Source organism: Abramis brama (assembly GCF_963993115.1).
Source record: "Abramis brama genome assembly, chromosome: 15".
In the NCBI taxonomy this organism is placed as follows: domain Eukaryota; kingdom Metazoa; phylum Chordata; class Actinopteri; order Cypriniformes; family Leuciscidae; genus Abramis; species Abramis brama.
Window position 1 is genome coordinate 9882823 of NC_139977.1, and position 16065 is coordinate 9898887.

The window sequence follows — 16065 nt, forward strand, 5'->3', positions numbered from 1 at the left end:
GCTTGGCCCCTTAGTTTCAGTGAAAGGAACTGGTCAACTATTCACAAAAACACACTCCCAGAAGAGTTGAAGCTGTTTTAGCTGCAAAAGGTGGGCCAAGTCCATATCAAACCCTACAGATTAAGAATGGGATGTCATTAAAGTTCATGTGCATGTAAAGGCAGGCGTCCCACAACTTTTGGCAATATAGTGTGTGTGTATGTATATATATATATAAAATAGGGCTGTCAATAGATTACATTTTTGTGTGATTAACTGTGATTAATCACACACTTATCGTGAAATTAAACATACACTATTTATTTTGTTTAACATGTTTATTTTTGTCATCATTTCACAAAATTGCTATATCTAGCAAAGAGAACCATCAGAACAGTTTCAATCTCAATTCAATTTCAATTTCCTGCTTACCAAACTAAAACAGAACAAACAAAAGCTTATTTTTCTAGTCAGCATTTAACCACCTACTAAGGCATACAACATGTTTATTTTTGTCACAATTTCACAAAATTGCTATATCCAGCAAAGAGAACTATCAGAACAGTTTCAATCTCGATTCAATTTCAATTTCAGAAGTTTTCGGAAGACTTTTAATATTGCAAGCCACCAAATCAAAAGTCACTTTAATATGAACATTTATAATCAAATTCAAAATCAAATGACTTGAACATGCATTTGGATAGAAAACACACTGAGATTTTACAGATCTCAGTTGATTCTAGACAGAAATTAACTTGACAGAAAAAGACAAATCTCATCAAATTATTCTAAAGTCAAATTATCTGAAGAGCAAAATTCATATTCATATCTCTGTAGGACAACAATTTGTATGTCTTACTTTCAGAAGCATCTAGGGCAAAGTTAATACATAACTATTCCTGAGCAATGACAGAGAAACCTTTGAGCAAATTATATTCCTACTTTTGAACATTTGCAATATTATGTCTCTCTGTTTTGAAGAAATGAGAATGTGGCGGTTGTTATTTTTGTTGTGCCTTTGGTAAAGTTTTATTGTGTTTATTTCATGGATATAGATGTTTTTAATGCATCTAGCCAGTTATTTTTTTCTGTTCTTATCTGTGTGCATGGCTTTCTCTCAAATATCTCACTTTCTCTCTGTTTAACCCATATTCCAGAAAATCTCTCACCAGTTTCCCTCTTTTTTCTTTTCCTCTCATTATTCCATTTGGTCCCAAAGTGGTGCTTATTTTTCTAGTCAGCATTTAACCAGCTGCAAAGGCATACAAGTTTTTTAACATTCTCAGGTGCCAGAGCAGTCCTCTTCTTGTGCACTATGTGCCATGCAAGTGAAAATAGTCTCTCACATGGTACAGTTGAAGCAGGAGTTGGTAGATGTTTCCGTGCAATGGTTGCCAGCTTGTCATGACTTCTGCTGTGTGCAGACCACCACTGTAGAGGGCATCGTTCAAGGCTATGCTAGGCTCTGCTCTGTATCTAGCAAGAGAGCTGGATTCCAGTGATGTTTCATCATTTGACTCCGTATCAGAGCCCATCAAGAGGAGACCAATTTTCTTCTTTTTTTGCTCTGATCCCGCATCTGAGGAATGTGGAGCCAGTTCCTCCTCTTTTAGCATCTTGTCTAATGTTTCCCAAACTTCAGCTCTTTCTGCTTTAGGAATGCATTTCAGGTTTTTGAATCTGGGATCAAGAACAGTTGCGATTTTGAGCCAAGCAATGTTTGTGTTTTCTTTGCGCTTTGTCAAATCCTCTTTGAATGCATCCTTAAAGCGCACAACATAAGCAGGGTCGTCTTCTGTGACAGCCATTTTCAGGGCCAAGTGGCAAAGTGCAGGTAACACAACAGAACAGGAAACATATTTTTCACCCCGAAGAAGTTCCAAGACAAATCTGAATAATAAACACACATCCAATTAATAGATTGCATTTGCTAACAATGACCTATCATTAGGTATTCTTAGTTCATTTTAATGTCAGCCTTTACTAATATTTTTTTTAATGTTACTAGTATTAGTTATTTTTTCAAACTATAAACAAAGATTAATAAACACTAAACAGTAGTTTGCTAGTATTTGATTACTGTAGTTACTTAGTTAACATTACCCACAATAACATTAATGAATATAGCCTTATTGTAAAGTAGGGCTGCACAATTAATCGAATTGTAATCACGATCACAATTTTGGCTTCCCACGATCAAATTCACGATATCGAGCGTCATTCCGTTCATAGAACGCTCCGTATCAAAGTTTTTTTTGTTTGCAAAGCCAATCTAGCGCTCCATAAACCACTGTCTGATCACATGCCTCCATGAGCCAATCAGAGATGTTCCCTGCACCGCGCAGCTTAGTTTTTAGATGTAGACAGTCACAGAGGACAGAGTAATGTGAGGAAAATTTCACAACAGATAGCAGTCGGTCATGAGGCTATAAACTATCTTAACACCATAAAGTTCAATTCGATGAACGTATGAGGGCCAAGAAATGCGTTGCAAAGACTAATCATCCCACAACATCAACTCAGGCATCCTTCGAAGCGAGCCTCTTTAGCTCTTTATCACCATACCCATCCACCTCCGAAAGACACAGTGAAATAACGAATGCAGTAACATTTCATTTGGCCAAAGACATGTGCCCAATGACATGTGCCCAATAAACACGATGACAAACGAAGGCTTCAAATTCTTGATCAACACTCTGGATAAACGATACGTGATCCCCTCGCGCAATTATTTTTCCAAGGTGGCACTACCCGCGTTGTACAGAAAACGCAGAGGGGAAATAGAGAGTGATCTTGCCAATGTAAAGTACTTTGCAACTACAACAGATCTGTGGTCAAGCAGGACAATGGATCCGTACATGAGTTTGACAGTTCATTATACCGATGAGGATTTTGCAATGCAGAGTCGATGCAGATGCAGAGTCGATGCAAACGTCTTTTTTTCCCACAAGATCACACGGGAGAGTCAATTGCCCAGGGCCTGAGGGAGGTGATGGCCTCTTGGAGCTTGCAGGAGGAGAGGCTTGTCTGCATTACAACAGAGCTAATGTGGTGAAGGCAGCTTCTCTAAATAATTGGACTAGGCTCCAGTGCTTTGGCCACAGACTCCATCTAGCAATAGGTGAGTAAAAGTTATATTAAAAAAATGAATTAAAAGAATTGTATATTAATAAAAAAAAAAAAATATATATATATATATATATATATATAATTAATTGAACTATTATGCTATTTGTGATAATTAATTGTAGTTGATCAGTACTTATTGTGCCAATGTGTGTGAATATGTTACTGATAATAACAATAGTAGCCTAATATAACTTAAATTATTTCTGATAGTGTTGAGAAACCAGAACCAAACAGTTGTACTCATGTTGTCTGTTGAATAATATTGTTTGTTTATCAAATCTGTGGTTTAATTTTACATATGATTTGTTCATGTTTTTTCTTAGAGTATGCAATGAGAGATCCTCGGATTGACCGAGCAGTGGGTCTCTGCAAAAAGCTGGTAAGCAGTTTCTCTTACAGCTGGCGACGTAAAAAGCAGCTAACAAAGGCACAAAGAGAACTGAAGCTTCCAGAGCATACAATGAAGACCGAGTGTCCCACAAGGTGGGGATCAAGGCGGGCAATGATTGCACGAGTCCTGGAGCAGCAGAGGGCGATTTCTCAGGTCTTGTCCGATGACAGAAAAGCCTGACACCTCATCCCCACCTGGCAGGACAAAAAGTCCCTCGAGGTCCATCAACAAATCCCTCAGCCGCTTTCCATTGAGAAGTATGTCAGCGTTTCCTTTGTGAAGCCAGTCCTCCACCTTTTCAGATCCTCCATCTTGAAAGTGAAAGATGATGAGACAGACCTAACCTGCACCATCAAGACAAAAATCCTGAGCTATCTGGATGAAAAATACAATGACCCTCTGACACAAGAACTACTTGATATGGCTTCTATGCTTGATCCACAGCTACGTCAGTGAGGACAATGTTGCACCAATTCATGCCAGACTGACTTGTGAAATGGTGAGGACTGCACCTGCAGCCATGGCTGTAAGTAATTATATTGATGTTAGATACACAGAATGTATGATAAATTAATGATCTTAAGTGGATTAAAATTATATGAAATCCAGTGTTGTAATGTACTCTCTGGAAATGAGTGTTGAATAGGTTTAAATTATTAGGGCTATTCATTATTCATATCTTATTTACTACACTCTTCAAGGAGATGGGCCCAACTAATCCCCATGGTGAGACTGCTGAGGATGCACCCACTACAAAAAAGAAAAAGACCTTGGGGAGTTTCTTCAAACCTGCTGAGGGAGCCACACAAAGACTCAGTCCTCTCCAAGAACAACAAGCTATATCTTCTGAGCTACAGTCGTACCTACAATCAGGTAACCTAGACAGTGAGGTAGGACCCGCTTGACTGGTGGAGGGAACATCAGAGACTCTTCCCACGTCTCTCAAAACTGGCGAAGTACTACTCATGCCTCCCGGCTACAAGTTCTCCCTCTGAGAGGGTGTTCAGCACAGGGGGGAATGTGGTGACCTGCCTTCGCTCATCCCTCAAGCCAGAAAATGTTGACAGGCTGAGGCTAGTGTTTCTTTCCAAAAACCTGTAAACTATTTTTTTCTGCATAGTTCTGTCTTGAAATGTTCTCATTTGGTTACATTCTGTTATGGAATATTTGTTTTTTATTGATTGTATATTTTACAACGCAAGTTTATACAGGTGAAACTCGGAAAATTTGAATATCGTGCAAAAGCTCATTTATTTCAGTAATTAATCTTAAAAGGTGAAACTAATATTATATAGACTCATTACATGCAAAGTGAGATATTTCAAGCCTTTATTTGTTATAATTTTGATGATTATGGTTTACAGCTTATGAAAACCCCAAATTCAAAATCTCAGAAAATTAGAATATTACATGAAACCAATAAAAAAAAAAAAAAGGATTTTACATACAGAAATGTCAGCCCTCTGAAAAGTATAATCATGCATATGTACTCAGTATTTGGTTTGGGCCCCTTTTGCATGAATTACTGCCTCATTGTGGCGTGGCATGGATGCTATCAGCCTGTGCCACTGCTGAGGTGTTATGGAAGTGCCATGCAGTGCTCTAAAATGTCCTGGTAGATGGCTGTGTTGACTCTGGACTTAAAGCACAGTGGACCAACACCAGCAGATGACATGGCTCCCCAAACCAACACAGACTGTGGAAACTTCACACTGGACTTAAAGCATCTTGGATTGTGTGCCTCTCCATTCTTCCTCCAGACTCTGGGACCTTGGTTTCCAAATGAGAATGAAAATTTGCTCTCATCAGAAAAGAGGACTTTGGTCCACTGTGCTTTATTAAGTCCAGAGTCAACACAGCCGTCTACCAGGACATTTTAGAGCACTGCATACTTCCTTCAGCAGACAAGCTTTATGGAGATACTGACTTCATTTTCCAGCAGGACTTGGCATCTGCCCCACACTGCCAAAAGAACCAAAACCTGGTTCAATGACCATGGGATTACTGTGCTTGATTGGCCAGCAAACTCGCCTGACCATAACCCCATAGAGAATCTATGGGGCATTGCCAAGAGAAAGATGAGAGACATGAGACAGAACAATGCAGAAGAGCTGAAGGCAACTATTGAAGCATCCTGGTCTTCCATAACACCTCAGCAGTGCCACAGGCTGATAGCATCCATGCCACTCAGCATTGAGGCAGTAATTCATGCAAGAGGGCCCCAAACCAAGTACTGAGTACATATGCATGATTGACATTTCTGTATTTAAAATCCTTTTTTTTTTATTGGTTTCATGTAATATTCTAATTTTCTGAGATTTTGAATTTGGGGTTTTCATAAGCTGTAAGCCATAATCATCAAAATTATAACAAATAAAGGCTTGAAATATCTCACTTTGCATAAAATGAGCCTATATATTAGTTTCACCTTTTAAGTTGAATTACTGAAATAAATTAACTTTTGCACGATATTCAAATTTTGCTTCCTAAAATATATTTACACAATATAAAATGGAAAATAGTGCCCTGTTGAAGTTTTGCTACATTTTCTTTATTGTTTTATTTATTTTTATTTATTCTTTAAGGAGATGCACTGAATTTTGGTGAATAAGAGGATCTATTTTTTATTTATTTTTTTGATGCACATATTTGTACATTAGCAGGAATGTAGCACAATATGGATGTGAAAGCAGTTATAATTAGCCTATGTGACAATAAAATTTGTTTTGGTTAAAATCAACAAATAATCGTGATAATTAATCGTGATCTCAATATTGATCAAAATAATCATGATTATCATTTTGGCCATAATCGTGCAGCCCTTTTGTAAAGTGTTATTCTCTCTCCTGCTATAGGCTACTTATTTGGTTTCTCTCATACACTTTGACATGAGCTATTTTAAATATACAGGACTTGTTTTGATAGCAGTCAAAGGGTTATAGGTTTATTATGATAAAAACTCTGCAGATGTTAGAAGGGATAGCTTGTGGTTTTGATGAGCCAGTGTAACTTGCCATCAGGGGGTCTTTGTTGAGTAGTATCCGGCTGACCATCTCGAGGGTGGAATGCCACCTTGTGAGAACATCTTGCACTAGAGACTCTTCGCCCAGGCCATGAGCATTTTGTAGAGCTTTCAGGTCTATCATATTAGACGGGCTATGTTTGAAATGTCTGACTAATTTATGACATTTCACTAAAACGCCATCAAAGCTGCCTTCACAAAGAGCCATGACGTTTGCCCTCTGTATAATGTGTGCTATACAAGGCATATGTTTGAAAGAAAGCAATCTAGATGCAGCGATCATGTTTCTTGCGCTGTCTGTACCAGCAGTAGTGATTTTGCTCTGTCTCCCACTCCTTCGCTACTTGTATAAACTGTTTGGCGCAGGCCTCAGCAAAATGCCTCTCTTCGCTTTTAAGCACAGTTAATGCAAATGAATGCATGTGCTAGTCTTTATCGATGAGATGCGCAGTTGTAGCCAAGTAATTATGTTGGCTTACCTATGTCCAGTGGTCCCCAGTCAAAGCAACACTCTTTGTTTATGATAGCAGCTCTACTTTGCATTTCTTTACGTTAATGTACAGTTCGTGAATCCTGGGCATGATTGTTGATCTTGACGGTAGCTCGAACAATGGGTCGGAAGTGGCAATCCTGATCACTTCTTTCAGGCCCTGGTCAGCAACGATGTTGACTGGACGGCAGTCCTTGGCAATCCACTTTGCTATGGAAGTAGTAAGCCTGTCTGACGTTTGTCTACTCACACGCCGTATACACTGATCCAGTGTGGGTTGTTGCACACGACTCATTAGTTTGCTAGTAGAACCTGTGATGTGTTTTGCTTTTAAATTATATTTTAAACTCGATGAGCTTCGATGGTAGGCCAGTTCTTCGTCACAGTGTATGCACACAACTTTGCGTTTATCCAGAGGGCCATCCAATTTTCTTTTAAAAGAGAAATTTCCGCCTATCAGAGTTACTGGTGCTTGCGCCATTATAGATGCTAAGAGTGATTAAACTCCCGACCACCAATATCATCAACTGCGTGACGCAAATTACGTTAATGACGCACCTTTGTGTGTTTCAGTCATTTATTTGCGTTTAAATTAGTTTAGCGCGATAAGAATTTCTTATTAATCGCATATGTTAATGCGTTAACATTGACAGCCCTAATATTCACATTGTGCAGAGTGATTTCAATCCAAAAAAAGTCTTCAATATCTTAATGCATCACATCCAAACAGCTAAAACAAGTTGTTTGAAATATGGATTATGATTTAATAGACTATTGTTGCCACTTGTACACAAATGCCTCGTATGCTTAATTAATGAAAATAACTGAGCTCCACAAAGAAACAAAACACATCCCTTCCAAAATCATATCCCTTCCCAAATTATTTTATGGCAACACACTAGTTTTCTAAACTATTATTTTGACCTTCCCCAAAGGTTCCCCTTGTCAAACAATCAAACTTAACTACTAATTTTAGCAAATTATCCAGCTTTTGATTAATCTGAATGTCAAATTATTTACTTGTAAGTGTATTATTTGTAAGTAATGGATCGGATCATAAACATTTGCTCATTAGACAACTTCAGGCAATGCTTTTTCATATGAGTCTGCATATTAGATAAATTGGTGAAACTCTTCCTACATGAAGAGCACTGGTATGGCTTCTCTCCAGTATGAACTCTCTCATGATCTTTCAGGTTTCCTGACTGAGCGAAACTCTTTCCACAGTGTGAGCACTCATACGGTTTCTCTCCAGTATGAACTCTCTCATGAATTTTCAAGGATTCTGACCGACTGAAACTCTTTCCACAGTGTGAGCACTTGTACGATTTCTCTCCAGTATGAATTCTCTGGTGTTGTTTTATTGCGCCTGATGTAGTGAAGCTTTTCCCACAGTCAGAGCAAACATGAGGTCTCACACCAGTATGAATACGCTCATGTTCTTTTAAATTGTGAAGTCGTGTAAAACATTTTCCACAAAAAGAACAAAAGTTAGGCTTTACACCAGTATGAATTTTAAGGTGTGTTTTTAAGCTTGATGCCAAAACGAATGTTTTATCACACTGATTACAGCTGAATGATCTCACTCCAGAGTGAGAGCGCAGATGATTGTTGAGAAAGCTTTTGGATGTGAAACTCTTTCCACACTGAGTGCATGTGAATGGTTTTTCTCCAGAGTGAATTCTCATGTGCTCATTAAGGTTTCCTTTGCGACTGAAACTCTTTCCACACTGAGTGCATGTGACCAGATTTTCTCCAGAGTGAATTCTCATGTGCTCATTAAGGTTTCCTTTGCGACTGAAACTCTTTCCACACTGAGTGCATGTGAACAGATTTTCTCCAGTGTGAATTCTCATGTGTCTCTTAAGGTCTGATTTATGCATGTAGAACATTCCACACTCTGAGCAGGTGAAGGATCCTTTGACTCCAGATTTTCCATCTTGTTTTTGTGTGACATTCTTTTCAGTCTTTAAAACGACAGCATTTCCATCTTCATTTTTGAAATGAGGTTCTTGAAACAGATAATATTTGTCTTCATTTTGATATTTCAGTTTTCCATCTTCATTTATGAAATGATGGTGTTTGTCTTCATTCACTTCCATGTCTAAAATCAACATATTAAATAAAATTTAAAAAGGACAAATGAGAAACACAAAGAAATAAAGTTCATTCTTATTTAGCACAAATCCAGTTTACTACTGAGTCTACTAGTATCTAGAATTAGATGTATTGAATACCAGTTTTCATCTTAATGTTCTTCATCAATCATTAAAGAGAATGAAGGAAAACACCAACCTGTTTGTTCCTCTGTATCTTCATCTTTTATTCTGCAGGGTTCTTCCTCCATCGTTACAATAATATGTCAGTAGTTTCTCCAAGAGTAATTTCTCCTGCTTGCTGCTTCTTCTCCTGTGGGAAGATGGAAATATTCCTCAGCATTTAAACTTTCATGAACGGCTGTGGGAGCGGCTTCACTGACTGAAGGTGTAAACTATGGTCGCTGTTGCTCATTTAGCAGATAATAATCACACTTACAATCACTCTCAATTATTCAGGCTCAAATGTTTGCTCATATAGGCTAGTCATTTAGAAACCATTTAACTAATGTAGCTAATTTTTATGTGGCTCTTACATTCAGAGGTAGAATTGAAAAACTATTTCAGGGGAGGGGAGGGGGTGCAATTTTTGTCGGATTAAAAAGTAGAATAAAAATCTAGATTTGTGAAGTCTAGTATTCATTAAATAATTTGTATGTAGTATTATATTCCAAATCTTCATTACTCATTTAGCTGGATCTGTATTCTGCTTTTGACAGTTAACCACCAAAACCTCCTGTCAACCCTCATGACGAAGGGACCTCCTAATTCAACTCCTTTCCACAAATTCAACATAGAAATAAAAATAGTATAATTAACAAAAAAAAAAAAAAAAAAAAAAAAAAAGGCCTAGTCTTAAGGCCATTGCACACTGAGTCCGAAATTCGCATCCGAAATTTTCGCACGTAAAAAAAAAAAATTCGACCTCACGTTATGTCAATCACGCTTGCACACTGTCTACGAAACTTTCGTCCGTAAAAAAAAAATTCGGATTGGGTTCGATTTTCTGCGTTTTTCGCATCCACAGCCAGTGTTTTGAGAGGTTTTTTGAAAATTCAGAGCCACCGTACAAGCGAACGACAAAATCCAGAATGACGTCTGACAAGTTGATACACTATTCGTCAAGTACTGTATGAAAAACAAAATGCGGATTACAAAGACACTGAATAAAATATAACCTGTATACAGCTGTTCTGTCTGCCCAGCGCTTCCGCCAGTGTGTGTGTGTGTGTGTGTGTGTCCGTCCATAGACATACTGTCAGTCTCTGTTCAGGATCGATTGGTTCACGGAAATTGGTGGTCTTCTTTTTAATATGTGGCTCCAGTATCGCTAGCAAAGCATCAAACTGTTCCACTGACATTCTGAGGTAAATTTTGAATCGTTTGGGATAATTTCGCAACTCCTTGATAAGGAGGTGAAACTCTCCTTCCTCTCAGCGCAATCTCAGGATTGGATGGACCCAATATTTCCTCTTTCTTTTTTTCTTTCTCTTTTTAAGAAGAAAGAGAGCAACAAATTCATCCTCACTGCTTGACGAATCCATTTAGTATTTTTTGCGTTTTTTTCCGCAAAGGTTTAATAAATACGCATCGGACTCAGTGTGCAATGGCCTTTAGTCTTATTAAAGTGCAAACAATAAGTGCAAGTTCAACCATAATCAAAGTACTCTCTCAGTATTCAAAGTGCAAACAGAGACCAAAACAGAGACCAGAGCCACAACTACACAGTCCAGAGATAGGTTTGATATTGGGAGACAGGCTATTGAATGCAGCCTAATTTGCGCGCATCAGGCAGCACGTGTTTTAATTTCACTTTCAAATTCGCGATAGTGTGTACTCCGTGTAAAGAGAGCGGCGGTGATGAGCGTGCATTCTACAAGATAAGGCATTTATCAGACGCTTAGCCTCTGTTGCGCAATGAATCCTCCGCCATTGTCACGCGATCAGTGAAATGTGATTCCTGCTGCAATGTGCGACTGCAACTCGGATGAGCAGAGTAGACGTTTACAATGGTTTAATAAAAACAGCAAAACGACAGTGGAGGCATGTAATGTGAATGTAGTGGTGGAATATTCAATGCTAATTTTACCCTCACACTCTGTCATGGTGATATCACGAGACAGCTTTTCACTCGACAAGAAATCTCGAGGAGAAAGACACACACACACACACACACACACACACACACAATTCCTGCATGCCACACTAACTAAATGTTGCCTTCAGAGGGCACTTAAGTGTTTATAGTCTAATCATTATCCAGTGTTGGGGAGTAGCTAACTGCAAGTAGCAACACTACTAACGTAACTAAATTTTTCAGTAGTTTGACAGTGTAGCTTTTCCTGTAGCTAAAGTTTTCCAGCAAGTAGTGGTGTAGTTTGACCAAAAGCTATATTCCGTTATGCGTTTTGATGAACCTGTAATGCATTGAAGCATTTCTGCCTGCATGCCCCTCTCTCTCTCTCTCTATCTATCTCTCTCTCAGAATAATTTCTAATCCCTCACTGTCACATTACACTGGATACAGTATGTAAACTTTTATTCTAAATAACTGGATAGAAGCAGCCAGAAAGTCAGTCAAAAGTGCAGCTTTCGAGCTATTAGCGGCAGGCTGCTTATGTCAAGCTATTAGCAGTACAGTCTTTGTTAGCTGTGGCTTGAACGGTTTCTGTGCAGATTTAAATTAATTAAAAAAATAAACGCACATTTAGCTAAAATGTGCATTATCACCTCAGTGATTGCATTCACTTTCAATAATTCAAAACAACTTTAACAACGATCCCTTACTGAATCAATGCACTTTAGCTGTTCGTTATTCTTTCTAATGTTATGTCAGGGGAATGTCCTTAAACACTAATAAAAAAATATCATATCTTCTGTTCTCTTCTTTTTAAAGAATGTCAAAAGATGCACTTGAACCATTTTCCTGGCCATTTTGAACTGCAGCAATATTGAGTTCTGATTGGACAATTGCTGTCATTTAGGGGTGGGCGGTATGACCAAAATTCTGTTTTATGGTATGACTAATTTTATTTCACGGTAACTATATATTTCACGATATAGTTATTTATATCTATAGTTATTCTCTAAAAATCGACTTTGTATAATAAATAAACCCAAATACTTTAGAGATGAAAAGTACTTCACTTTGTTTGAATTTTCTTTTCTTTTTCTTTGGTAAATTATTTCTTTGGTAAACTATTTTTAATAGCTTAATATAGAAAACAAAACACTCTCATCAACTTTTAGATGAACTGCCCCCAACTGATTGATATTAAATACAACTCATAGGTGCAATTCAACTTTAAATAAAGTGTTGGTGAATCATTTTAAGCTTTACTTCATCAGTCAGTTTGTAATATCTGAATATTTTATATTGAACTATTCTATTTATAATAAATTAGTTAGCCTACTTCCCTTTAATTTGGTAGGATATTAGTAGATGCTAGTTATGTTTAAATGTTTTCCCGGTACATTTTTTGCCATATCTGCTTTTAAAGGACTTGTTTTGCTCTTTTTGTGATATCTGGCAACCTGTCACCTAAAGCTTTAATCAAGAGAGGTTCAGAAGTGTCAAGTTCATCAAGTTCATAAGTGTTTAGGAGAACAGCAGTATGAAAACCGAACAGCAGCTACTGTTAGTGTTGACTAAGTAGTGTAAATTATACACACCTTGTAACTGCGCCATTATTTTACATAGCTCGGTGAACACAGACACACCGCGCTCCCTCTCAGTGCATGTGCACGCGCGCGTCTTTTGCATCAGTAAAATGCGATGTTCATATATCAATATCGTAACGAATAGAAATAACCTTAAAGGGTTACTTCAGGATTTAGCATTAAGCTTTGTATTAGTAGAAAACCTGTAGTATTTTCGAATTACCATGCTTTCCACCCTCATATCCCCCTGAGACAAGAGAATTATGTATTTTTTGTCTGGAAAAAAATCCTCCGATGACGCAAAAATCGTCATTTTGCGTCATCGGAGGATTTTCTGGCCAGAGGCTAAAGACTACAGCCAGTAGGAGGAGCAGTTCCGCATGTTTTCAGCCCGCCCATAGAGGGATCTCACTCACAGTCACAGAATGTACACAGTGTCAGCCGTCTTTCTTTGGAAGCTAAGCTAGCAGGCTATTGTTCTGTGGTCTGTGGACAAAGCTGAATAGTTGGAGAAAGCTGAGTAAGTAGGGGTTACCATCTTCCTTTTTCCGGACTTGTCCGGCGGGCGAGAACGTTCAAAATGTCCGGGATTCAGCTTTTGCGTTCTGCGGTCGCCATTCATTGTTTACATGCACACCTTTTGTTTTAATCTAACTGAATTAATTCCGATTGGTGAATCTGAATGTAGTGTTTACATGAACGCTAAACAACAAGTGATCGGTTGATGTGCGTTTTACCATTGCTAAGAAAATTCCCGCTCCTCCGTGAGAGATGGGAGACCGGTGCGTCTCAGTAATGACGCCACCGGCCTCGCGCCGTTCTCCCGCGGCCGTCAGCCTCGTCCTGCTCGCCACAGTAAACATAATGAATGAATGGCGACTGTAGAACGCAAAAGCCGAATCCCGGACATTTTGGGCGATCTCTAGAGATCCCTGGCAAATCCCTGGCAAACTCATCACATAGCCTAAGTTAGCCTTGTTGTTTTCAACTCTTACCGGTAGGCGTGGCCTCCTAAGGCAGCGAAGCAAGTGCATTCTGGGAGTTGTTGTCTTTCATCCACATAAGCCAAAAATATATTTTCTGGCTTTTCTCAGTCTAGAAAGCTCCAAATTCAAAAATTTCTTCACATTTCTTCTACTTAAATGACCTATTTTAAATACACATTCATCTTCCCAGAGGTGAAGTAACCCTTTAAATAATGTTTGATTTTGATTTGATTTGATATCTTTATTTTGAACATGTAAATACAATAAAAAAATAAAATAAAATAAAAATATTTATAATAGTAAAAAAAAATTGACATTTTCTACCGCGGTAACGATATATACCGTCATACCGCCCAGCACTACTGTCATTTATAGTTCGTTAATTATCATATGTAGAGAATTTTAAAGTGCCCTTATTATGCTATTTTAAAGGTTCCTAATTTTGTTCTAAAACAGGTTTTCATGCATAAAAAGTCAAAAAACACTTTAATTTTCTCATAATATACATTGCAGATCATCACCTAATTTTTGCATGATTCTCAAACGACTCATCCAAATATTCAGTCTCTTTAAATCCCTCCATTCCGCGAGCCTCCACAATATAAAACACAAAACTACGTATTTTGAACACCTGGTAGAAAATATATACATCAATAATTAATTGGTCCCAAATAAAGTGCGTACTGTCCGATCTTTAATGGACAAGCATTTTGTCTTTAATGTCAATCTCATTTAGACCTCACATAGATTTGAGATGCAATCGTCAAAAGGATAGAAGAATCGTCAAAAGGATAGAAGAAAGCTCAGAATGAGCTTTATTTGCCAAGTATGTTGTTTACACACACACAAGAAATTTGTCTTGGTGATACGAGCTTCCAGTGCAGAAGAAAGTACAGACATGATGCAGACATACATGATAGTGCAGACATACATAGGAATTGCACAATAGAAATGAAATATAACAATAATATAAGAAACAAAAATATAAATAAAGCATTATTAACATTTTTCTTTCTTATATTATATGTACAGCAGTAGAAATATACAGGAAAACAATATATATATATATATATATATATATATATATATATATATATATATATATATATATATATATATAATTGTTATATATTGTTAATCTAATGTTGATGGTAAGGGAGGTTGTGGTTTTAAAGAGGGCATGCAGTTTTGTCATTTTATCAACAAGGGGAATGTTACATTAGATATGATTTATTATTAAAAACTGTTTTAATGAAAACACATAAAATGAAAACACAACTTATAATCAACAACTCATAATCTTCACAAATTGTAATGTGAAAAACCAGCCATTAACGAGCTTACGTTTCACGAACGTAATGTACAACATCAGTCAGTGTGATTCACTAAATGAACTGACTCGTTTAATCGTTTGGATTTAGATTCCTCCCAATAAATAATAAAAATAAATGTACTCACAGTCTGAAAAACACATCAGATTTAGAGCAGAATGAACGGCTGTGTTCCACTTCACATGTTTATGTTCCCTTTCCCTTCCCTCGCTCACTTCTTTTCTTCTCCTGGACTCGGATGTGTGTCATTGCTTCGGTTACACGAGCGCCCTCTAAAGGCGGAACTCCAGTGAGATAACAGGCAATGCGTCGCGGTAAAGTGAAAGTAAAAGTTGCTCATTCAAAGGCATGCCAATATCTAGCCGATCTTGAAATGTTAGGAGTAAGCAATATTGTTTAGTTATTATTAATTATAACTAATTAAATAGAATAGATGTTCTTTGTCTGTGTGATTTCTCACGTGCATATTAATGTTTCCTTTATGAAATTCTTTACACATTTTTTTGCATGAAATTCATAGTCTGTGAAATTCCGTCTTTATTTGCGAAATTATTCGTTTTTTTAAACGGATGCTGCTTGTCTTCATTCACTTGGTTCTAAAATCATTAAATTCCCATAATTCAATCAAAGAAGGGCAAATTAAAAACAAACGAAAGAACCGACTTTTAGCCATCTGCAGGAGACCAATTCCAGCGTTATTGACATTTGCAGACAAAACTTAGAATATAAATTCTCCCCAAACAGAAGTCACATAAATTGAAATATATTAATAATAAATAGATTTTCATATATTTTAATGTCTTAAAATAAAATATATGATATATTTAAATATTTGATTTTGGCCCCTTTTTAATATTTAAAATTTTAACTACATTTTTATATTAAACACATGTAAATATTTTTATTGGAAATATTTACATATATTTATTTCCTTTATATGTAAATACATTTAGATAACCATTTATGTAAATACATTAATTT

At 37.2% G+C, this 16065-nt stretch overlaps 1 protein-coding gene across 3 annotated transcripts; it reads right to left on the reverse strand.

Annotated features, from left to right (window-relative positions):
- Positions 1-310: 310 nt before the first annotated feature.
- Positions 311-15331, reverse strand: LOC311097451 (uncharacterized protein). 3 transcript variants are annotated; one of them, XR_014609262.1, is made up of 4 exons: positions 15212-15331; positions 9307-9420; positions 6514-9115; positions 311-1869 (listed from the first exon to the last, which is right to left on the reverse strand). XR_014609262.1 is itself a non-coding variant. In XM_084137123.1 (4 exons), exons 2-4 carry the CDS (start codon positions 9356-9358, stop codon positions 1790-1792), a joined length of 1095 nt encoding a protein of 364 aa, XP_083993249.1. In that variant the 5' UTR covers positions 9359-9420; positions 15212-15331; the 3' UTR covers positions 1189-1789. The 3 variants fall into 3 exon arrangements, 2 of the variants coding, with proteins under 2 accessions (XP_083993249.1, XP_083993248.1); XM_084137123.1 differs by having other exon boundaries at positions 1189-1869; positions 8153-9115; XM_084137122.1 differs by lacking the exon at positions 311-1869 and having other exon boundaries at positions 6082-9115.
- Between the last annotated feature and the right edge of the window lie 734 nt (positions 15332-16065).

Coding starts and splice junctions, on each gene's coding strand:
- LOC311097451 (XM_084137122.1), bottom strand. CDS start 9,358: ATGGAGGAAGAACCCTGCAGAATAAAAGATGAAGATACAGAGGAACAA. Junction 9,116..9,306: donor AGATACAGAGGAACAAACAG/GTTGGTGTTTTC, acceptor TGTTGATTTTAG/ACATGGAAGTGAATGAAGAC.